This window comes from Cervus canadensis, chromosome 1 (assembly GCF_019320065.1).
Source record: "Cervus canadensis isolate Bull #8, Minnesota chromosome 1, ASM1932006v1, whole genome shotgun sequence".
Classification (NCBI taxonomy): domain Eukaryota; kingdom Metazoa; phylum Chordata; class Mammalia; order Artiodactyla; family Cervidae; genus Cervus; species Cervus canadensis.
This window is the reverse complement of record NC_057386.1, coordinates 104,684,989-104,710,028: the sequence shown is the minus strand read 5'-3', so window position 1 is coordinate 104,710,028 and position 25,040 is coordinate 104,684,989. Positions and strand designations below refer to the sequence as shown.

Here is a 25,040-nt window from a genome sequence, read left to right as displayed (position 1 = left end):
TTCTGCATCTCTCTGCATCAGCACCAGCCATGCCGGAGGTCATAGGATATTGTCTCCCTGTGGGCAAAGAGATTTTATTTTCATCTTCCCAAACACACTGTCTATTTATTTTATAGCTCAATTTCAAACCACTGCAGTTTTATCAGCAAGTGTCTGAATAGCCATCACTTATAAATGGGTGTATCAAGTCCAATGTTAGAACAAGAGCAGTTTGGCTCTCCTGACTTCATTTCATGTTCCTTGTAAGACATTCCTTTTAATATTTGCAAATAATGATCCCGTTGCTGACACATCCAAGTTATTTCTGCTGGTTACCGGCTTCCTGTGAGTTACCAGACACAGCCCCAAAACACTGACAAAATTAAGGCTTGGGCTTATTTTGATTCCAACCCTTTAATGTTACTTTTACAAAGGACGTTAAAAAAAAAAAATAGAACTGCTCTATGTTTCATACAGGGGGAGGCTGTGTTGGTTTTTTTTTTTTTCCTTTTTAATATCACATTTTGAAACATGTGCTAGACACAGATATCACACGTGGCTTTACTTCATAGTTGTGATCAGACTCGACCTAGCAAGGAGTGGGAGCTGTTGCTTTAAAAACAAATGTGCCTTTTCCACAAGTCAGTGGCTGTGGTTGCTGTCATCTTGGTTCAGGAGCTCAGGTGAAATTAACCACTGATTGATTGTCAGTGTTTGTGAGATTTATTTCGAATGTGTATTCAAATATGTCCTCGAAGCTCCATCTCACTTACTGAGAAGGGACTTCCATGCAAGGGTGTCAGCCTCATGAAGTTAATATAGATAGATACATACATAGAAACATAGATAGATACATAGTTACATATATACATAGATACATACATACATACACACATGTGCATTTGCTCTGTCCTGTCCAACTCTTTGCAACCCCATGAACTGTAGCCTGCCAGGCTCCTCTGTCCATGGGATTTTCCAGGCAAAAATACTGAAGTGGGCTGCTATTTCCTACTCTAGGGGATCTTCCTGACCCAGGGATCAAACCCTCGTCTCTTGTGTCTCCTGCATTGGCAGGCGAGCGGATTCTTTACCACTGAGCCACCTGGGAAGCCTACATATATACATATAAAATGCAAAAAGTCATATTTTGGATTTTTAACAAAATGATGATTAAAAATATTCAGCTGTGGTAGGAACAAAATAACCTCTGTTTTTATACACCTTAGCCACGGAAAACCTTAATTTACGTGAAGCTTTCCAAACCTACTAAACATTGATTTTTTTTTTGTTGTTACCACGACAGTCTCATTCTTTTTCTTTTTAGGAAGAAAAGAGCTGAGCTATTTTATGGCACCATTTTATAGCTTCAGAATTAAAATCCATTTGACATTTAGTAGAAACTGTGAATCCGTATTCTTTCTCAAGGACAGACTTTTGAAGTGTGGTCCAAACTAATTGTGCTGGGAGGTTCTGTTTGTTTTTTAGGCAACTGTAAAGAAAATCATAACATTTGGAATAATGATGATGACAGCTCACATTTATCGTGTGTGTAGTTTGTTCTGGCCTCTCTTCTTTGTATTCACCATACACTTTTACTAAGACTGATTTTCAAACTTTGATAGTCAATCAAAAGTTTCAGGTTTGGAAGAAGTGAAGCATGTCGGAGACATAGCAGCCTCTTTCAGGCTGTGTTTGGAACTTGTTTTCGGCTCGAAATATGAGTGATCCTGGACACATTTCTTCTTCCTGGGCTCATCCCTTGATCCGTAAGATGGAGATAATGATGCTAGTCTTTGGGGAACAGCAGAAAGCATGTGGGGTTGAATTCCGTCCTTGGTCACAGAGGAGAGCTGTGTGGATACAGAGTTAAATCGTATTCAGGGTGCTGACCCCTGGGTGATGTCATTGGCTGCCCCCTGAGAGATATATAGTCTGCAGAGCTCTTAGACTTAAGCACTGGAATTAGGCTCAATACAGCGAGATGTTCTCCTTGTGAGATCTGGCCAGCGTCATGCAGAATATCATTTCTCTTTTTATTCAAAACGAGTTTTTAACTTTTTAATTCTATTTATCTGTTTTTGATTGATGAATGCTTTACAGTATTGGTTTGATATCTGTCATACATCAGCATGAATTAGCCACAGGTGTACATGTGTACCTAGGTGTACATATTAGCCATAAGTGTCCCCTCGCTCTTGAACCTGCCTCCCACCTTCCACTATTTCCCACCCCTCTCGGTTGTTACAGAGCCCCGGTTTGAGTTCCCTGAGTCATACGGCAAATTTCCATTGGCTAGCTATTTTTCATGTGTTCAAGTATATGCTTCTGTGCTATTCTCTCCATTCATCTCACCCTCTCCTTCCTCTCCCCCACCTTGTCCACAAGCCTGTTCTCTATGTCTGTGTCTCCACTGCTGCCCTGTGAATAGTTCATCAGTACCATCTTTCTAGATTCCATATATATGCATCAATATATGATATTCGTAAAGCAAAATTTTAACTTTTTAGTCAAACATTTAGGATTCTTGGATATTAAATAAGCGGCGCTGGTGGTAAAGAACCCGCCCGCCAATGTAGGAGATGTAAGAGATGTGGTTCAATCCCTGGGTTGGGAAGATCCCCTGGAGGAGGGCACGGGAACCCACTCCAACAGTATTCTTGCCTGGAAAAATCCCATGGACAGAGCAGCCTGGAGGGCTAGAGCCCACGGGGTCGAAAAGAGTCAGACACGACTGATTGAACTTAGCACTAACACATGATGTATAAGCCCCCAACCAGTCCTTCGAAATGTAAAATCACAGATGACTGTTCAGTGTTGATTGGATTTCCACTGAAGCTCAAAGGAAACTCAGGGCAAACTCAGTTCAGTTCAGTTGCTCAGTCATGTCCAACTCTTTGTGACCCCATAGACTGCAGCACGCCAGGCCACCCTGTCCATCGCCAGCTCCAGCAGTTTACTCAAACTCATGTCCACTGAGTCGGTGATGCCATCCAACCATCTCATCCTCTGTTGTCCCCTTCTCCTCCTGCCTTCAGTCTTTCATCAGGGTCTTTTCAAATGAGTCAGTTCTTCACATCAGATGGCCAAAGTATTGGAGTTTCAGCTTCAGCATCAGTCCTTCCAATGAATATTCAGGACTGATTGCCTTTAGGATTGACTGGTTTGATCTCCTTGCAGTCCAAGGGACTCTCAAGAGTCTTCTTTAGTACCATAGTTCAAAAGCATCAATTCTTCAGCACTCAGGTTTCTTTATAGTCCAACTCTCATCCATACATGACTACTGGAAAAACCATAGCTTTGCAAGATGAACCTTTGTTGGCAAAGTAATGTCTCTGCTTTTTAATATGCTGTCTAGTTTGGTCATAGCTTTTCTTCCAAGGAGCAAGCATCTTTTAATTTCATGGCTGCTGTCACCATCTGCAGTGATTTTGGAGCCCCCAAAAATAAAGTCTGATACTGTTTCCCCATCTATTTGCCATGAAGTGATGGGACCAGATGCCATGATCTTAGTTTTCTTAATGTTGAGTTTTAAGCCAACTTTTTCACTTTCCTCTTTTCACTTTCATTAAGAGGCTCTTTAGTTATTGCTTGTTTTCTGCCATAAGGGTGGAGTCATCTGCATATCTGAGGTTATTGGTAATTCTCCCCGCAATCTTGATTCCAGCTTGTGCTTCCTCCAGCCCAGCGTTTCTCATGATGTACTCTGCCTATAAGTTAAATAAGCAGGGTGACAATATACAGCCTTGAAGTACTCCTTTCCCTATTTGGAACCAGTCTGTTGTTCCATGTCCAGTTCTAACTGTTGCTTCCTGACTTGCATACAGATTTCTCAAGAGGCAAGTCAAATGGTCTGGTATTCCCATCTTTTTAAAAATTTTCCAGAGTTTGTTGTGGTCCATATAGTCAAAGGCTAGGTCAAACTATGGGTGAACTAAATTGCAAGTCAATACAACATTTATTTGCATGGATTTGCCCTTTAGGGTGACCATATTATTCATTGTGCAAAACCAGGATACCTTTGAGAGTGAAAGTGGTATTATTATTAATTGTGTTTAATCTTTTGGCCAAACTTTGCAGCATGTGGGATCTTATTTCCCTGGCCAGGGATTAAACCCATGTCCCCTGTATTGGAAGTGCAGAGGCTTAATCACTGGACTGCCAGTGAAGTCTCAAAGGGGGTGCTATTGATAATTATGCTGAGATGATAGCTTTGAACCTGAACCAAATGATGCAGGTAAGGACTGTCTGCTTGAAAATCTGGGATCAGGTGCATGGCTGGTATTTGACCTGGGACCAGGGTGAGTCCAACCACGTGTGGGAGTTACAATTTTCTAATAGTCATGTTCAAAGAAAATAAAAAGAAACAGATGAAATTCATATCAATAATACAATGTGTTTTATTTAGCTCCATCTAGCCAAACTTGCAGGGCTTCCCTGGTGGCTCAGAGGTTAAAGCATCTGCCTGCAATGTGGGAGACCTGGGTTTGATCCCTGGGTCAGGAAGATCCCCTAGAGAAGGAAATGGCAACCCACTCCAGTATTCTTGCCTGGAGAATCCCATGGACGGAGGAGCCTGGTGGATTACAGTCCACAGGGTCGCAAAGAACAAACTTGCATCCTCTTAACATGTAATTGATATAAATATTTTTTTAAAAGATTTATTTGTGGTCGCTCTGGTTCTTCGTTGTTGCGTCTGGACTTTCTCTAGTTTCAGTGAACAGGGGCTTCTCTTTGTTGCAGTGAGCAGGCTTCTCATTGCAGTGGCTTCTCGTGTTGCAGAGCACCGGCTCTACGAATGTGGACTTTAGTAGTTGTGGCACACAGGCTTAGTTGCTCTGCACCATGTGGGATCTTCCTGGACTGGAGATCAAACCCGTGTCCCTGCATTGACCAGTGGACTCCCAACCACTCGACCACTAGGGAAGCCCGGTTTGAATCATGTTTAGTGAGATCTTTACATTCTTTTTTTTTTTTTAAGTCACTGAAATCTTGTGTGTATTTTACACACCAGCTCATCTCCATCTGGAGATTAAATTTGGATTGAACTACTTGGTTTGCATTGAGACTCCATACCATTTGCAGTTGGGAAAGTAGATGCACGTATGCAGGCTGTTGAAAAGCTTTGCAATACCTGACTTGAGCACCAGTTTTAAAATTTAAATGTAAGTCCACTCAAGTGAATAATTAAAAACGCGGTTCCTCGGCCGCACTGGCCACACTTCCAGAACACGGAGTGGGTGATGGGGCTGTGGGCCTGGTGGGACTGCTCTTAGGAGGGGGAGTGAGTGATGGGGCAGGTGGTCCCTGCCTGACCTCCTCTGTGTGCTGGGTGCCCTTGGAGGGACTTTGCCCATTTCTCTTATTATTCTCATGAGCACCCCACACAGGCGTTACCATGATGCAACCAGAGAGGGTAAGTTGTTTGCCTTAGAAGTTCAGCTGGAGGCGGTAGGGCAGGGACTCGAACTTGCAGCCTGATGGCAGAGTCTGCTCAGCCGGGCCTGAGAGCCTTTGCATAAGATTCCTCCTGCAGCCGCCTCTCCGCCTGTCTCTGTCTCTTCTTGTCTGTCTCTGTATGTCCTTGTCTCTCCCTTCGTCTCTGTCTCTCCGTCTCTGACCCTCCCTCTTCTGTCTGTGTGTCTCTCCATCTCTGGGTCTGTGTCTCTCTGTCTCTCCTTTATCGCTGTTTCTGACGTTGCCTCTGTTTCTCTCTCCTTCTGTCTGTGTCTCAGTCTCCCTGCCACCTGCCTGTGTCTCTCTTTCTGTCTCTGTCTCGCTCCCCATCTCTCTCTCTCCCCCTCCCTCCCCTTCTCTCATTTGGGGAGAGAAGGGACACTTTTCTACAGGACCGTCCTCTAAAAGGATTCTGCTCACGATTTTGTCCAAGTCCCTGGGGAGAGCGGACGTCTTTCTACGTCCCCGTCCTCCTTGGCTTCTCCGCCTGTGGCTGGTCTGTGCGATCAGAAAGACACAGATGGCAAGGGATGCCCCGGGTGGGCATAGCGCCGAGTGGTGCTGCATGGAGCCAGACTTGGCCAGGTGAAGACGAGTGCAGAGCCAGCAGGTGGGGCTCACTGCTCAGGAAAGGCCCGGCCCAGCCAGGCAGCGGATCAGGGATGGAGCGCAGGGCCCTTCCTGGCTCTGGCCCAGGGGCTTGCACTTCAGACCAGCAGGCAAAGTCTGACATTCCCCTAAAATCGGAGGAAGACAGGACAGTTTTTGTTTTTGTTTTTGTTTTTCCAACTGTAGGGTCTTCACTCACGTTTCCAGGGCAGGAGAAAGCATCTCAGACTTGACCTTCTGGCCTGACCTCTGCCGGTGGCCTGCTTCTCACAGACTTCATACGTGCTTCTGGGACCCGCCCACTGTGCAGGTCCTCTGCTTGTGAACAAGCACATTATAGTTTGGGGCTTTTTTGTTTTTTGAAAGTGAGAGGTTTTAGATACTTCATTAAATATGAATATATTCAATTTCAAGGCTTTGACCATCCCTAGTCACCATGGTGTAGAATATGTGTCCTTGTGTAAAAAATACCCATTCAGCGTGCTTTAAGAGGAATAAGTGTTTTGCAATCTATGCAACATGCAATAGAATTTGATATTTTTTTTGAAAAAACAAGTAACTGGGGACTTCTCTGGTGGTCCGGTGGCTAAGACTCCATATATATAGGATATATATTGGGATAGGCTCCAATATAGGGGTTCAATCCCTGGTCAGGGAACTAGATCCCACATGCTGCCGCTAAGAGTTTGCATGTCAGAACTAAAGATCCAGTGTGCTGCAACTAAGACCTAGCACAGCCAAATAAATAACTATTTTTTTAAAAAAAAAGTCATTGTAATTAGGGGGCTTGCAATTAGGAGAGTGTCCTTCGTGACCTGGCCTGACCACACTGAAGGGACCCTCTGTCCCCACTGAGTGAAGTGAAAGTCGCTCAGTTGTGTTCAACTCTTTGTGACCTCATGGACTATACAGACCATGGAATTCTCCAGGCCAGAATCCCTGAGTGGGTAGCCTTTCTCTTCTCCAGGGAAGCTTCCCAACCCAGAGATCAAACCTAAGTCTTCCACATTGCAGTCGGATTCTTTAGCAGCTGAGCCACAAGGGAAGCCCAAGAATACTGGAGTGGGTAGCCTATCCTTTCTCCAGCAGATCTTCCCCACCCAGGAATCAAACCAGGATCTCCTGCTTTACAGGTGGATTCTTTACCAACTGAGCTATGAGGGAAGCCCATCTGTCCCCAGAGCTGCCAGCCAATTCCCTGCCCATGACTCTGTGAGTTCCTCTTACCAGGGGCCTGGTGGACTCTTCTAGTGACTAGATGTCAGGACAGCAAATGCAGTGCACAGCTTGCTGTAGCAATCAGCCTTGTAGGTGCCTTTGAAGTTGATCCTGGAGTTCAGAGCAAAGAGGTGCCGGTGACTTCTTAGCACTTGTAGAATTCAGGCAGGTGGCCTGTTTAGGATCTTTGGGGACTGCAGCCATGAGGGGTGATGCTATAGGAGAAGGAAGGGGGGCCCTGGCAGCCGACTCAAGCCCCCTTCCGAGGGGCTTCCGCCCTCGCGGCAAGCGAGGCAGTGCACACCGGGAGCCCCTCACCTCCGTTCTGGGCTCTGGATCTGTGCGCTGCTTCTGTCTGTCTCTCGGGGGCTCTGTCCCCAGAGTACTGCTCAACCCAGGCATGACTGGGTCTTGTCTGGATGGTTATAACAGCCTCCACTATTCCACCCATGCACTCTTCTCTTGGCCGCCAAAGGGACGTTCATACAATGCAGATCTTGGGACTTTCCAGGTGGTCCAGTGGTTAAGAATCCGCCTTCCAATGCAGGGAACATAGGTTCCATCCCTGGTCTGGGAAGATCCTACATGCCGCAGAGCAACTAAACCCATGTGCCACAACCACTGAAGCCAGCGCACCTAGAGTCCGTGCTCTGCAACAAGAGAAGCCACCGCAATGAAAAGCCTGCGTACCACAACTAAATAGCCCCCTCTCGCTGAAACTAGAGAAAGCCAGTGTTCAGCGATGAAGACCTACCATGGCCAAAATATAAAATAAATCTTTAAGAAAAGAAATTAAGAAAAAAACGCAGATCCTGTCTATCCATTCCAGTAGAAAAGCCCTGGGTGACTTCCCGTGGCTGCAGAGAAAATGCAGCTCCCGTCTCAGTTCCCCGGGCCCCCATCAGCCCCCTCATTCCCCTGCTCTGATCTCCCTGCCACTTTCTCCTGCCTGGTTCCACCCACATCCAGGCCCCCAAGAGCATCCTTCCCCCTCAACTTCACTGTCTCTTTCTCAAGAGGCTTTTGGTGGCCCCTCATCTATCACCCCATTCCCCACACCATATTCTCTATCCCCCCACCCTGTGTTTTTCCTCCATAACCCTCTGCGCAGGTCAGACATGCGCACTTGCTTTTATTGTCCACAGCGTCACTCCCTCACCCCCATCCCAGACTGGATGCCCCCCAGAGTGGCAGTCATGCTGGCTTTTTCATGCAGCCCCCTCGTGATGGTCCTGGCACAGATGGGTGCCCAGCAACTAGTGGGAGATGTACTTAGACCAGGGCATTAAAGGGATTCTCTTTCTGGTAAACACCTTTGGTTATTTAAGTGTGATGTGACCCTACGCCGCGTGCTGTCCAGGTATGACTGAACTGCTGTCTTTCCCTGTTTTCTTTGCAAAGTAGCCGATGACAGCCTCGGCCCCGGAGCTTTGCCTGGACTTTGAGGTGTCCCTCCTTAGGTGGTTCTTTCCACGTCCTCACTGAAGGCAGCGATCCTTGGGTGACACTGTCAATGTCATGCTCACGGCATCTCCCCAAAGCATGACCAGGATGACTTAATTGCAGACTTACTTGCACATTTCTTCTGAGTTTTGCTCTTTCCCTCTGACGTTTGACTGCTGGTAACGTGTCCACCAGAACCATCTCCCGAGTACACCTTTTCTCTCCAAAGCCGTTCCTCATTTTCTTCCCTTCCCTTTCTGCCATCCTCCTCTTCCCTGCCTCCGGAGCTGCCAGCATAGCACAGGCAATGTTCTGCCAGCTCATATATTGGAGCTGATGCTCTGAGAGGAATCTGGGAGGCAAGAGAGAGAGAGAATGTCCACCATCCTTGCCTTTAGCTTCATCAGTAGGTCCCAAGTCCCGTAGATCCGTGCAGTAGCTTTGTGGACTTACTCCATCCTGCTGTGAAGTAGCCTTGGCTCTGGGGCTGCTTCACCTCTGCACGGCCCGAGGTTAATTCCCATTTCTGATACTCCCTGCTGTGTTACCTCGGGCAGGTTCCTGGACCTCTCTGTGCCCCTTGTTTCTGTGAAAGGAGTTGTAGTCATAGCACAGAGTTGGTGCCCTTTTTCTGCAATTCCAAAATCCTAAAAAGACTTGAAAAAACAATTTTACTTTTAGTCAATTGGGTGCCAAAACTCCCTTGGCAGCAAACTCGTATCTGAGCTGATGTGAAGTCATTTGTGGCTTTGTTTGTCCTACTGCGTGGGACTATTCATAGTTTGAGTCGGAAGTTTCATCGTGTTGTTTACGGGGCTCTGTCTTAGACCTACTGGAGGGTATATGCTAATAAAAGGGTACTTAAGCATCTTATCGGGCTTCACGGGTAGCTCAGTAGGTAAAGAAGTTGCCTTCAATGCATTAGGCGCAGGAGACAAGGGTTCAATCCCTGGGCCAGGAAGATCCCTGGAGGAGGGCATGGCAACCCACTCCAGTATTCTTGCCTGGAGAATCCCCATAGACAGAGGAGCCTGACAGGCTACAGTCCGTAGGGTCTCAAAGAGTTGGATACGACTGAGGCAACTGGGCGCACATGCACGTAACCCAAAGTCCTGAACGCTGAAACATGGTCAATGTTGGCTCTTGTCATTGTCAAATTCTGCCTGATTCTGGCCCCCTTGGAAGGCTTTTGGCCACAGACATCAGGAGTCATTGTTGAGAAATTAGAGAACAGGCTGGCACCTCACTGAGGTTTTCTGCCTGACTCAACCAGGCACCAGAGAAGGCAATGGCACCCCACTCCAGTCCTCTTGCCTGGAAAATCCCATGGACGGAGGAGCCTGGTGGGCTGCAGTCCATGGGGTCGTGAAGAGTTGGACACAACTGAGCAACTTCACTTTCACTTTTCACTTTCTTGCATTGGAGAAGGAAATGGCAACCCACTCCAGTGTTATTGCCTAGAGAATCCCTGGAACAGCAGAGCCTGGTGGGCTGCCGTCTGTGGGGTCGCACAGAGTCAGACATGACTGAAGCGACTTAGCAGCAACCAGGCACAGAAGAGAATCAAAAGGCAGTTCACTTTCTCACCAAGTGGTCCATGACACTCATGTATTTGAAAGGATACATGTACCCCAATGTTCATAGCAGCGCTATTCACAATAGCCAAGACATAAAAGCAACACGTGTCCATCAACAGATGAATGGATGAAGAAGATGTGGGTACATATATACAGTGGAATACTACCCAGCCATAAAAAATATTGAAACAATGCCATTTGCAGCAACATGGATGGACCTAGAGATCGTCATAATAAATGAAAAGTAAGTCAGACAAAGACAAATACCATGTGATATTGCTTATATATGGAATCTAAAATATGGCACAAATGAACTTCTTTATGAAACAGAAATAGACTCACAGACATAGGAAACAAATTTATGGTTACCAAGGGGAAAGGGTGGGGTAAATTAGGAGTTTGGGATTAACAGATCCACAGGACTATATCTAAAGTAGATAAACAATAAAATCTTGCTGCTGTATGACACAGGGAACTAGATTCAGTATCTTGTAATAAGCCATAATGGAAAAGTATATCAAAAAGAATATGTATATATATGTGTAACTGAATCACTTTGCTTACACCAGAAACGAATGCAAGATTGTAAACTAGCTACACTCCAGCTTATCTTTATAAGCTGGAGGTTTGGGCTTCCCAGGTGGCGCTAGTGGTAAAGAACCTGCCTGCCAATGCAGGAGAAATAAGAGATGCGAGTTTGATTCCTGGGTCAGGAAGATCCCCTGGAGGAGGGCATGGCAACCCACTCCACTATTCTTTCCTGTAGAATCCCATGGACAGAGGAGCCTGGCGGGCTACAGTCCATGGAGTCGAAAAGAGTCAGACACTACTGAAGCTACTTAGCACGCACACAGGCTGGAGGTTTATGCTGAGTGATTCCAAGACTATTTGTATGTTCTTATGAGTGGCCCTCACTTTACTTAATGGCAGGAGTAGAGAGAATAGCTAATATATGCAGATAGTTGGGAGTATTATGTGGCCATGTTTACATACCCATCATTGTGAAATGTGGCATTTAACTAGAGCTTAACACTAGACCAATGAATGGTGTTGCACATAAGAAGAATAGACTTTTTCTATATGGATCTTGAAGTGGGATTCTCACTGCTGGCAGTTTCCAATAAGATCCATATATTCTGTGGCCTAAAAACTTGTGTAAAATAAGTTAGGCACAGTGGTCCATCTTAGGCCAGAATCACCTGGGGTGGGGGGAGAACTATTAGAAAATACACGTGTATTATGGACCAAATGTTTGTGCCTCCACGCACTCACGCCCAAATCCAGATGTTGACATTCTAACCTCTCCTGTGATGGTGTTAGGAGGCAGGGCCTCCAATAGTCCATTAGGACATGAAGGTGGGGTCCTCATGAATGGAGTTAGAGTCCTAATAAAAAGGACCATACATGGACTTCCCTGGTGGTCCAGTGATTAAGAATCTGCCTGCCAATGCAGGGGACACAGGTTCAGTCCCTGCTCTGGGAAGATTCCATATTTCAAGGGGCAGCTGAGCCCATGTGCTGCAACCACTGTGCCCTTGCTCTCTAGATCCTACAAGCTGCAACTCCTGAAGCGCCATGTGCCTACAGCCTGTGCTCGGCAACAGGAGAAGACACCTCGAGGAGAAGCTCTCACACTGCAGCAAAGAATAGCCCTGCTCAATGCAACTAGAGAAAACCTGCATGCAGCAATGAAGACCCATCGCAGCCAAAAATTAACCAATTTTTTAAAAAAGACCCCACAAAGATCTCTGATTCCTTCTGCCATAGGAGATTATAGTGAGAAAACGACCACCTATGAATCAAGAAGCAGATCCTTTCAGCCTCCAGAACTGTGCGAAGTAAATGTTTGCTGTTTATGAGCTCCCCACCCCAGCCTCTGGTATCCTATTGTTGTTGTTGTTCAATCATGTCCCATTCTTTGAGACCCCATGGACTGCAGCATGCCAGGCTTCCCTCTCCTTCACTGTGTCCCAGAGTTTTCTCAAACTCATGTTCATTGAGTCCATGATGCCACCCAAACATCTCATCCTCTGTTGCCCCCTTCTCCTGCCCTCAGTCTTTCCCAGGATCAGGTTCTTTTCCAGTGAGTCAACTCTTTGCATCAGGTGGCCAAAGTGTTGGAACTTCAGCTTCAGCATCAGTCCCTCCAACGAATATTCAGGGTTCATTTCCTTTAATTTGAACTGGTTTGATTTCCTTGCAGTTCAAAGGACTCTCAAGAGTCTTCTTGAGCACCACAGTTCAAAAGCATCAATTCTTTGGCACTCAACCTTCTTTATGGTCCAACTCTCAGATCCATAATGACTACTGGAAAAACCATAGCTTTGACTGGATGGACCTTTGTCAGCAAAGTGATGTCTCTGCTCAAACAGACTAAGACAACATTCCTGGACCCCACCCCCAACCTATCCAGTCAGAATCTTACAGCAAAGTTTGAGAACCAGAGGTACAGACAAAACCTTAATTAATTGCAGGATTCCATGCAAGAAAGCCCCGGGGAAAACCACAATCTTAATGACAGCACATCTGTCAGTCTTCAGAAAGCTCCTTGTCAATTTCTCCCATCAGTGAGTTGTATTCAAAGCATCTGCGGAAGCGGCTTTGGGGCTGTTTAATTGTACATACACCCTGAGCCTGAAATGCAGAGTTTTTATGTGATTGACTTTCGCTCTTCCAGTAAGAACTAGGATGTATCACTCACAGAAGGTTGCCAGAATGCAGTGTTCTTTAAAACCATCCCATGTTCAGCCTACCAGCCCTCGTGTTCTCTCCTGCATGGGTCATTCGTTTCCTGTTAAGGGGTTTCCCTCTGCCTCGTGGCTTTCAGCTAACATGGTTACGTGAAGGCTCCCAACAGAGGTCTAACTATCCATCCTGTGAAATGGACAGCTTCTCATGCCCTGGATCTGGTTGTTGCCTCAGGGCAACAAGGCAGGTTGAAAGGATTCAGTGAGGAAAAAAAAAATTAATTGAAATACAGTTGATTTAAAATATTACATTAGTCTCAAGTGTACAATGTAGTGATTCATTATTTTTACACATTATATTCTATTTAAAATTACTATAAAATATTGGCTGTATTTCCCGTGCTGTACAATGTATCCTTGCAGCTTGTTTATTTTGTAACAGCTTGTACCTGTTAATCCCATACTTCTATCTCTCCTCTCCCCATTTACCTCTCCTCTCTGGTTACCACTGGTTTGGTCTCTGTGAGTCTGTTTTGTTATATTCATTCCTTCGTTTTATTTTTTTATATTCCACTTGTAACTTTTAACATACAGTATTTATTGTCCTCTCTCTGACTTATTTCTCAGTGAGAAGTTTTTCCACGAGTTTTTCCACCACTCAGAAAGGAAGAAAACTCTGAAAATGGTCAATAACTAATTGAATAATTATGAAAGCAAAACTCTACTCATTTGCATGATTTTTTTAAAGAACTTTTGAAACTTATAACCTATGCCAGAGTTTGCACACTGCTAATCCTGGGGTGGATTTAGTCTGCAAACATGTTTTGTTTAGTTTTGCTGTATACTTAAGATTTTGAATTAGCTGTTGATATTTAACATGGAGTGCTTTTACATAAATACTCGGAATTTTGACTTCTCTTGAAGATCATAGGAAATGTGGAGACAAGCAGAGGCCTCTATTCACCCAGGCAGCTGGGGTTTGACTTCCCTGCCAGGGCCCAGGAGGCAGGCACCTGAGTTTCCAACTCTGATTTTAAGATGTGGGATCCTGATACTTGGTTTCTATTTTCTTTTACTTGTTTTAGTGTTACAGTTACAGTTCAGTTGCTCAGTCGTGTCCGACTCTGTGACCCCATGGACTGCAGCATGCCAGGCTTCCCTGTCCATCACCAACTCCTGGAGCTTGCCCAAACTCATGTCCATCGAGTCGGTGATGCCATCCAACCATCTCATCCTCTGTTGTCCCCTTCTCCTCCTGCTTCAGGCCTTCCCAGCATCAGGGTCTTTTCCTGATGAGTCAGTTCTTCCCATCAGGTGGCCAAAGTATTGGAGTTTCAGCTTCAGCATCAGTCCTTCCAATGAATATTCAGGACTAATTTCCTTTAGGATGGACTAGTTTGGTCTCCAAGGGACTCTCAAGAGTCTTCTCCAACACCACAGTTCAAAAGCATCAGTTCTTTGGCACTCAGCTTTCTTTATAGTTCAACTCTCACATCCATACATGGCTACTAGAAAACCTATAGCTTTGACAAGATGAACCTTTGTCGGCAAAGTAATTTCTCTTCTTTTTAATATGCTGTCTAGATTGGTCATAGCTTTTCTTCCAAGGAGTAAGCGTCTTTTAATTTCATGGCTGCAACTTAATCTGCAGTGATTTTGGAGCCCAGGAAAATAAAGTCTGTCACTTTCCATTGTTTCCTCATCTATTTGCCATGATGTGATGGGACTGGATGCCACAGTCTTAGTTTTTTGAATGTTGAGTTTTAAGCCAATGTTTTCACTCTTCTCTTTCTCTTTCATCAAGAGGCTCTTTAGTTCTTCTCTATGCACCCTTTAATGCCTCATAACTTATTATCATGAATAATTTTCAAGACTAGATCATTGCATGAGTGATGAACACTCCCCTTCCTAACCAGGATTTGGCAGTCAGATGGTGCGTGTTCTGGCTAGTTCTGCAGGTGACAGGTATATAGACGCTATGGGGCTTTGGTTGGGATGATGATACATTGGCATTTATACTTGTTTCCTGGAATTTTTTTGGAAATTTTTAATTTATTTACTTTTGGCTGCACTGAGTCTTTGTTGCTGCCCTTGGGCTTTCTCAGGTTGTGGCCAAGAAGATCTACTCTCTAGTTGTGGTGCCTGGGCTCCTCACCTGTGATGGCTTCTCTTGTTGCGGAGCGCAGGCTCTGTCCGTGAAGGCTCAGTAGTTGTGGCGCATGGCCTTAGTTGCTCCCCTGCATGTGGGATCCTCCCGCACCAGGGATCGAACCTGTGTCCCCTGCATTGGCAGGCAGACTCCTAACCCCTGGACTACCAGGGAAGACCCCGGAAGTTTTGCTACAGCTCTTATAGCATGGTTCTTTGGTCCACTGGATGAGTGACTGGTTGTGATGCAGATGGTAGCCAGGCATCTCTGTCGAAGTGGTCTTTTGTCTTCAGGAGGCTATCTCAGGCTTCTTTGTGGGGTGACCTCAGGCTCCCATGATGGCAAGGTTGGGAGCTCTAGGGCCTTTTGAAGCTTTGCTTGCAAGTCAGACAACAGACCTAGTCTGTTAGTCAAAGCAAATTCCAGGACCAGCCTAGATTCAGGAGATGGGGAAATAGACCTCCTCCCCACTTTATGGGAGGAGTGGGCAGGTCCTATTGCAAAGAGACATTCATGAAAGGGATGGAAGGGCCATGGCCACCGTCTTGCACAGAGTGAATGACAGAGTGTGTCAACATACTTTTCTCATTGTCCACACGAGTGTGTTCAGAATATTGCTTTAGTTGTCATGGGGGAGCTGTTTCAGCCCAGAAGAAAATAATTTCAGGGCCTCAGAGAGTCACTCTCAACATTCCAGAGTGTGATTTTCTTCTTCTTTCTTTTCTTTCAGCCAGTGTCCAGGGTTCTATGCCAGCGGCGAAGATGTTTCTCACTCCTCACCCGACTCTCTCTTGCTTTATTTCAGTCTGTGGTTTTTTTTTTTTTTGTTCAGTCTCACATGCAGAGAGGAATAAACAGTGTGCTTTATCACATCCTATTCCTAGAAACTCTATCATTCAGGACTCTGTTGTAAAACGGCCATAGATTCTATAGAAATCATAAGCAAGGGGGTTGAGTTTTAGCCAAAGTCTCTGTATCAGGTAAATCAAAGATACGAGCAGCATCTTAAAATAATGTACCAAAGCTATAAGCCTCTAGAATAACTTTAATAAGGATGTTGTTATCCTGTGAGATGAGAATAAATATGTTATATTTTTATTATAAAAAGAACACCAATTTACCATAAAGTGTATGCATACTGCTTAAAAATATAATTCTACTCTATTGTAAATATTGCTATTTATATTGCTAGCTATAAAAATCATCCAACGTTTAATTAACAATAATTTTGAGAGTACGTGGATGTTCCCTGCAAACAGCAAAGCATTGTGTATTAATCTCTGTTGTTTTATTGGAATTTACACAAGTTGGTGAATCATAATAATGATAGCTAAGTCTGTGCTAGGCTCTGCCCTGAATCATTGTATTAATTCATTAAATCCTCTCAACATGCTACAAAGCAGGTACTGTTTGTTTTAGTTGTTTAGTTGCTAAGTCGAGTCCAACTTTTTACCATCCCATGGATCATAGCTCTGCCAGGCTCCTCTGTCCCTGGGAGTCTCCAGGCAAGAATACTGGAGTCTTTCCATTCTCCAGGGGATCTCCCGGACCCAGGGATTGAACCCACATCTCCTGCCTTGGCAGGCAGATTCTTTACCACTGAACGCCCTGGGAAGCCCTGGGTCCTGTTATTATTCTTATTTTAAAGATGAAGAAACTGAGGCTCAGGTTACGAAATGCATCCAGCATCATTTCTGTGATTTTTTTCATTCATTTGTATTGGAGTACAGTTGCTCTGCGCCGTTGTGTTAGTTTCTGCTGTACAGCGAAGGGAATCAGCTATATGTTTACACACATCGCCTCTTTTTTGGATTTCCTTCCCATTGAGGTCACCACAGAGCACCGTGCACGGTTCCCTGGGTATACAGTAGGTTCTCGTTAGTTACCTATTTTAACCACATATGGTATATATGTCAATCCCAATCTCCCAATTCATCCCACTCCTCTTCTCCCACTTGGTATCCATACATTTGTCCTGAACATCTGTGACTCTATTCCTGCTTTGCAGATAGGTTCATCTGTATAATTTTTCTAGATTCCACATACACATTATATTATATGATACTTGTTTTTCTCTTTCTGACTTACTTCATTCTGTATGATAGCCTCTGGGTCCATCCACATCTCTGCAAATGGCACCGTTTTGTTCCTTTTTAGGGCTGAGGAATATTCCATTGTGTATATGTACCACATCTTCTTTATCCATCTCCTCTTGGACATAAATTACAACACAATCTTTTTTTGACCCACCTCCTAGAGTAATGAAAATAAAAAAAAAAATTAAACAAATGGGACCAAATTAAACTTAAAGACTTTTGCACAGCAAAGGAAGCATAAGATGAAAAGACAACTCTTTGAATGGGAGAAAATATTTGCAAGCAAGTTAACTGATGGCTCAGACATTAGAAAGTGTCTGCCTACAATGTGGGAGACCCAGGTTCAATCCCTGGGTTGGGAAGATCTCCGGGAGAAGGAAATGGCAACCCACTCCAGTATTCTTGCCTGGAAAATCCCATGGATGGAGGAATCTGGTGGGTTACAGTCCATGGGGTTGCAAAGAGTTGGTTTCACTTTCACTTTCTTTAACTGACAAGGGATTGTTCTCCAAAATATACAAATAACTCATGCATCTCAGTATCAAAAAAACAACCAACCCAACCAGAAAATGGTAGGGTGTGAATTTAAATGCAGGCCTCATGGCTTATGAGCACTGCTTTGACTTATGTGCAAGCATAATAAATAATGCATATTCCCTTCCTCTCTCTGAATACTCTTTAGCAATCAAAACAATTCTAATTCTTTCCAGTTATGAAGGGTTTTGATTAACCTCTTAACCCTTAAACCCTTTAAATCCTTATTAAAAAGTGGCCACTTTGGGATTTCTCTGGCAGTCTTACTTTATTTTGGGCTTCTTTGGTCGCTCAGGTGGTAAAGAATCTGCCTACAAGGCAGAAGACCTGGGTTCAATCCCTGGGTTGGGAAGATCCCCTGGAGAAGGGAATGGCAACCCACTTCAGTATTCTTGCCTGGACATGGACAGAGGAGCCTGGTGGGCTACAGTCCATGGGGTTGCAAAGAGTCGGACACAACTGAGCAACTAAGCGTGCACTTGGGGACTTCTCTGGCAGTCCACTGGTTAAGACTTTGTGCTTCAAATCCAGGGAGTGCAGGTTTGATCCCTGGTCAGGGAACTAAGATCCCACCTGCTCACAGTGAACTCCAAACAAAAAAAATTATTTTTAATTATTAAAGGAGGTGGCCACTTTCTCATTACATCAGTGTCTACAAAAAGTATGGGTAAACATAGAGCAATGTAGACTTCTTCACTCTGAAGCCGAGCACCAGAAGCAAAGTCTAGAAAATTGAGGCTGGTTTAATCCCCTCTCCCCTATGGAGTCAGGGGCAGGGCAGGGCTTATCTGTCACATGCCCACTGCCCCTTGGGAGATGATCAGCGTGGGCCTCAGAGAGGTTAACTAGCTTGCCCAAAGCTGCATAGCTAAGTTACGTGTTTCAAAGAGGATTTGCTCCCAGATCTGGGCCAGTAGAAGCCTGACCTTTTCCACTCTGTCAGATGATGTCCATGATTTGAAGACATGCTCTGTGCCCAGGAAAGATGAAGGAATATAATGAAAAAACAAACAAAACAAAACTGGGCAGAGGTACTATGGTCTACAATATAGGAGCTCAGATCCTGGAGTAAGACCTGACTTCATCTCCCAGCTGAGTACAAAGGAGGGGAGAAATTGTGGATCTAAGAGTCACTGTAGGGACTCAGTTACTATAAGAAACAGCAAGTTTGGGTAATTGAGAAAAGAAAGATGGAGGAAGCATAATTGATGGCTCCAGTATTTTTCTACGATGTTCACCCTAGCGTGTGTGTGTGGGTGTGGGTGTGGGTGTGTGGTTTGTGTATGTAATTTCTTACTCAGTCCCAATGTTTGCACTAACTTGCATCCCTCTGAAGGGCTATTTTTTTTCCAGAATAAGGGAGGTGGGCAAGAGGGACCGGGAGCAAAGGCCGACCTGGGCTTTCATATGTGTTTGCATCCCCCGTTTCACCAATTACTTACCTCTCTTTCTCCTCCACCTCCTTCTTTGCAGGAGTTTGTTCATCTGGCAAAGAGACTGGTGAGCGATCCGGCATTGGAAAAAAAAATCGTGGCCAACGGAAGGGAGTACGTGAGAAAGTATCATTCGTGGCAGGAGGAGAGACAGACCTACAGGCAGCTGGTCAGGACGCTGGAGAGAGACACTGGGGACTAAGAGTACCTGTCTGATGCTGTGAGACGCTCAGCCGTGGGCGGATACCCTTGGACAGAGCTCTGGGCAGGGGGCCTGGCCAGTACAAACCAAGCCTGGTTCACTGGAGTCGTAGATCTATCAGTCATAAGACAATTCATCCAAAACCTCTCTGTGCTTCCAAGTAACATCCCAGATGTGCTTCCGGATCATACCTCATGGAGATGCAGTCCTCACTGGGGTGGGGGCAGGGCCACTGGTTTTAAGGGGAGTCAGGGAGAGAGTTGGAGTAGCTGCTTTAGGACGTTCCTAGGGACAACAAGGGCTTATTTTGTAAGCCCTCACAGGGTAGACATCGCTCTCCTGTCTTCTGATGACCTGTAGCCCATCCCTGCCTGCTCAAGGAGCAAAAGCAAACATCAGAAACATCAGCTGAGAGGGGTCCTGGCAGCAATTTTTGACATGGTACAGACCCTGCAGCCAATCTGGAGCTGACAGATGTCTGGCTGTGCCCCCAGGCTCTGCAGGTTTGCTTCCCTGAACACCAGAAGCATGGCTGTGTGTGATCAGTCGTGTAACTGTAAGATAGCCAGGACCTCTTTAGACAAGAAGGCAGCACCACCCCCACTCCCCCACCCTCTAGGCTCCACCTACCTCTGGCCAAATTGGGGTGGAAAATCAGTTGGCACTAAGGCCTCATCACCCATGGCCTGCAAGATGCTGGGACTGACTCTGGGTTCAGCGTCAGGCACTCAGCCTCAGAGACCCAGCAGTGAGTGGAGATGAAGTCACCAGCCTCCAGCCCATCTCAGGACTGGCACGTGGGTCCCAGTGACCTCATCCAGCACGGGGCGAGTTTAACCAAGTGTCGCCATCACTGTAAGGACACCCTGACCACACCAGGGGCACCCCCAAACCCAGTGCTTCTTTTCCTTGGTGGCGGCATTTGCCTCTGTTGGATCCTGAAACCCCCTCTTTCCAGTGGACATTCCATGATGACTGGGGGTGACACGCTTGTTTCTTGTGTAAAGTTGGAAGCCACAGGATCCAAAGGAGGAGATGAAGCCAGATCTGAGTCCATCCAAGGAAGTGTTTCCTTAGGGCTTGTTCTGATGCCCGCAGACCCTGGAGGGGGCAGGAAGACCCATGCCATCTTTGCTTCAAACTTCACAACATCTTGGGCTTTTTTCTTTCCAACCATCCTGTTTAATAAATAGCCAAACCTAAAAGAGGAAGGCTCTGACTGAACACCTTAAACTCTGGTGCTGATGACATGGAGATGAGAACAGCATATTTATAGATTCTGTCCCATGTCATTTCCAGTTTAATTCTACGCCTCAATCTCACAACAGAGTACCTTCCCAAAGGCAGTTATCTGGTAAACCTGCTCCTCATGCCAAGGATTCTCTAACAATACCCATCACCATCCTCCTTCTTTTTTTTTTTGGTGGCATCTGAGAGTCACAAGAGTTGGGGTCCCCTATGGCAATAGAGAAGAGAGGAAGGGAGAAACAGAGTCCAAACCCCTAGTGGACAGATCCATCTGAATCTGGAATCAGTGATGCAAACCTAAGAAAAGGCCAAGTGTTGTCCTGGGCACTGACCAGGGATGCTGCTGTTGAAAAAATACTGGTCATTGGGAGTCTCTGCTCTCATCCTGGTTGAAGGATATTGTATGTGCTTGGCTCCGCTGAACCTCAGCGTTGTTGTTCATCCATCTCTTTATAGAAACATACACACATGCCTCATGCCCTTTAGGGAAGGGCATGTTTTTAAATGAATAAAGTGTCACCGTCCGCTGTCCAGCCAGAGTCCCTGTGTGTTCCTTTTGTGAGCCTGGTTCAGCAAGAACCAGACCCACCCCACCCTTTAGTTCTTGCACTTTAAAAGCAGATGTTAGTCCACTGACGCATCTCATTAAGAGGGGTTTAATTTGCAATTGCTATTTTAATACCAAAGTATAGACGTAAAAAGAATGCTTTTCTGTAAATGTTCTAGATGCTCTCAGTTTCATACTCCGTTAACTTTATGTTTAAACATTTTGCATATAGTTTCCAATTTGCTGATGTACAGGTTTGGATGACTCAACGAGTCAATTTCCAGATAGAACTGAGATTCTGTAACCTTCACACGCAGAGGGAAATTGCATTTAACGCAGCACGGTGTTCTTTTGCAAAGAGGCACTGCTCGTACCTGACTTGCAATTGGTGTGATGAGCTGGCTGGCACTCACCGCTTCTGCCAGAAGAGCCCTCCGCACCCCTTCCCCACACTTTTTTTTGCAATGAAGTTAAATAGGATAGCTTTGTTTTGATCTGAAAGGTTCATCAGGTATCTTCAGGTTTCCAAAGGCAGACTGTGCAGGCTCTCCATGCAGATGGGAATGGGTGGTCCACACGGTGCCTTGAGCACCCTGCAGACTAGAATGTGCCGCTAGCTGGTCTCTGTTCTGATGGCTTCCCTCACTGTGGCTCAGATGCTAAAGAGTCCGCCTGCAGTGCAGGAGACCTGGGTTCGATCCCTGGGTCAGAAAGATCCCCTGAGAAGGCAATGGCCACTCACTCCAGTATTCTTGCCTAAGGAATGCTGTGGACAGAGGAGCATGACAGAGTGACCAACACACTCACACACACTATCAGTTAGGGATGGGGTTTGGAAATCCTTTGTACTCTCAGCCGGCATGTGGCTTCAAGTGTCCGTTACATTTCTATGTCATCTTCAGTAACAATACTTGGCACAGCTGCATAAACTCTTCCCTAGAAGTTTCCTGGTGCTGGACCTTGCAGTTCGTTAACTGCAACCTGTTAGGAGATGGAGAGAGCCAGCTCTTGTCCTCTTCCTCCTCCCACCTCTCTCCCCTCCCCCTTTCACATACATCTCCCATACCCCACCTTCCCACCTCCCTTCCCCTTTCTGACCCGGTCTCCTCTTGGAGAGTCAGGAGCCTGATGTGGGAATGACACACAGGAAGTCCTCCCCAGCCAAAGCCAGTCCTCACCAGGGAGGCCAGGTAGTAAAAGCGGCAGTTCCCCAGCCTCAGCTTTTATTTTTAAATTTTTTTAATTTTTAAAAGTAATTTCATTTATTTATTTATTTTTAGCAGTTGCTGCACGGGCTTTTCTCTAGTTGCAGAGTGTGGGCTACTCTAGTTGCCGTGTGTGGGCTTCTCACTGTGATGGCTTCTCTTACTGCGGAGCACAGACTCTAGGGCATTCGGGCTTCAGTAGCTGTGGCTCCCAGGCTCGAGAGCACAGACTCAATAGTTGCAGTGCATGGGCTTAGTTGCCCCGCAGAATGTGGAATCTTTCCAGGACAGGGATCGAACCTGTGTCCCCTGCATTGGCAGGCAGATTCTTAACCACTGGACCACCAGAGAAGTCCCCCGTTTCACTTTGAAAACTCCTTATGCTTGGGCTGCCTCTCAGACTGATTACATCAGAGTCTTGGGGGCGGAGGCACCCAGGCCCGAAGTTTCCCTGATCCAATGTGCAGCCACAAGGGACAAGGACCGACTGAAAACATCCACTTGAGTACGGACCAGAATTTCAGGGAAAACAAGGACCATCGAAGTAAAGGGTGTTTGTGACTTTGTATTCAAAAACTGAATCCCAACATTAAGAACATAGAGTACATTTGTCTAATGTTTACTAAGATTTATTTCTGCAGATAGAATTGAAACTCTCAGCGTAGTGCCAAGAAATATTTCACACAAACAAATAAACAAAACCCATCCACTGGGACTTCATCAATATTCCTCTGAGCTTCTTTTCTTCCTTTGATGTTGTGGTTTTCTTTTGCAGTGTCTGCCCTGTCATCATCCTTAAGTCACTCATTACCTGGTTCCATCCTGCCAGAGCCTCCTTTGCCTGGGTTTTAGGTAATTTTCCAGCATCCATTTCATCCATTTCAGGAAAATATTGCATCTTCTGCAAGGTTGGCTATTTCACTTTTTAGCTGACTTACACTGTGTTGACATTTAAACATGTTGAATGTGGAACCATCATTAAGAGGGGCCAACTCTATCCTGGGTATGTGGAGTGGAAGGGTATTATTTAGAATTAACATTTGGGTATGACTGACAGAAAATCCAAAATAATAGTGGCTTAAGCAGGAGAGAAATATATTTTTATCTATCAAGTAAAGAGAGTAGTTCAGCTCAGATTGTGCTTCCCAGGGTCAGGGACCTTCCATCCTCAGCAGGTGTTCATCTCCACCCCCATGGTGTAAGGTGGCTGCCCCAGCACTGCCATCATGCCTGAACTCCAAGCTGCAGGAAGATGGAAAGTGGGAGCAAAGATTTATCCCTTCCCTTTCAGGAAAATTCCTGTTTCTAGTTATATACTGTGCCCACATCCTATTTTAAGGGAAGCTTAGCATTGCAGTCTTTTCTCCCAGCAACTGTGTGCCCAGGTAAAAACCAAGGCTCTATTATTGAGACTTCCCTGTGGTCCAATGACTAAGACTCTGTGCTCCCAACATAGGGGGTTCAGGTTTGATCCTGGTTCGGGAACTAGATCCCACACGCTGCAACTAAGACTCAGGGCAGCCAAATAAATAAATAAAGTTTAAACAAAACAAAACAATGATCTACATTCAAAAGAGAAGGGGATGAACAACCAGAGCAGACTATCCTAGAGCTATGGGACAATTTCAAAAAGTGTAACATGCATAATGAGAATGCCAGAAGGAAAAGAGAGAAACAGAAGAAATATTTGAAACAACAACTCCGATAGTTCTCCAAGATCAAGGTCAGACACCAAACCACAGATTCAGTAAACTCAGAAATCATCAAGAAAGATAAGTGCAAGAAAAATATACATGTAAGCTTAACACATTCAAACTACAGAAGGTCAAAGATAAAGAAAATAATACCTTGAAAGAAGTCACAGGGGGAAAAACCCCCACTTATGTAGAGAGGAAAAAATTTATAAGAATTATATCTGACTTCTATGGAACCAGAAAACAAGATGAGAGTGGAGTGAAATATTTAAAGTTTTTTAAAAAGAAAGAGGGACTTCCCTGGTGGTGCAGTGGTTAAGAATCCACCTTCCATCTAGAAAGATGGTACTGATTAACCTATTTGAAGGAGAGCAAATGGGCATTCCAAGTGACGCAAGTGGTAAAGAACCCACCTGCCAATGCAGGAGACATAAGAGACGCGGGTTTCATCCCTGGCTCGGGAAGATCCCCTGGAGGAGGGCACGCCAACCCACTACAGTATTCTTGCCTAGAGAATCCCATGGACAGAGGAGCCTGGCAGGCTGCAGTCCATGGGTTCGCACAGTCAGACACAACTGAATCGACTTAGCACAATGGCGATGCAGACGTAGAGAACAGACCTATGGACGGGAGTTTGGGGGAGGAGTTTGGGAGAGGAAGGAAAGGGTGGGACGAAAGGAGAGACTCACATGGAAACATATACACTACCATATTTAAAATAGATAGCCAATGGGAATTTGCTGCACGGCTCAGAGAGCTCAAACCAGTGATCTGTGACAACTTAGGGAGGTGGGATGGGATGGGGTGGGAAGTGGGAGGGAAGTTTACGAGTGAGGGGTCATGTGTATACCTATGGCTGATTCATGCTGATGTATGGCAGAAACCAACACAATATTGTAAAGCAATTATCCTTCAATTAAAAATAAATAAATTTTAAAAAAAATCCATCTTCCAGTGCAGGGGCA

General features: G+C 45.3%; 1 protein-coding gene across 3 annotated transcripts in view; it reads left to right on the top strand.

The window, feature by feature from the left end:
* Positions 1-22,490, top strand: part of GLT1D1 (glycosyltransferase 1 domain containing 1) — a 112,964-nt gene extending 90,474 nt beyond the window's left edge. For all 3 annotated transcript variants that reach the window (XM_043489003.1, XM_043488993.1, XM_043488983.1), the window contains one exon: positions 19,220-22,490. In XM_043489003.1, the coding sequence (XP_043344938.1) occupies positions 19,220-19,381 (162 nt within the window). In that variant the 3' untranslated portion in view covers positions 19,382-22,490. The remainder of the gene's footprint in view (positions 1-19,219) is intronic.
* The last annotated feature ends 2,550 nt before the right edge of the window (positions 22,491-25,040 follow it).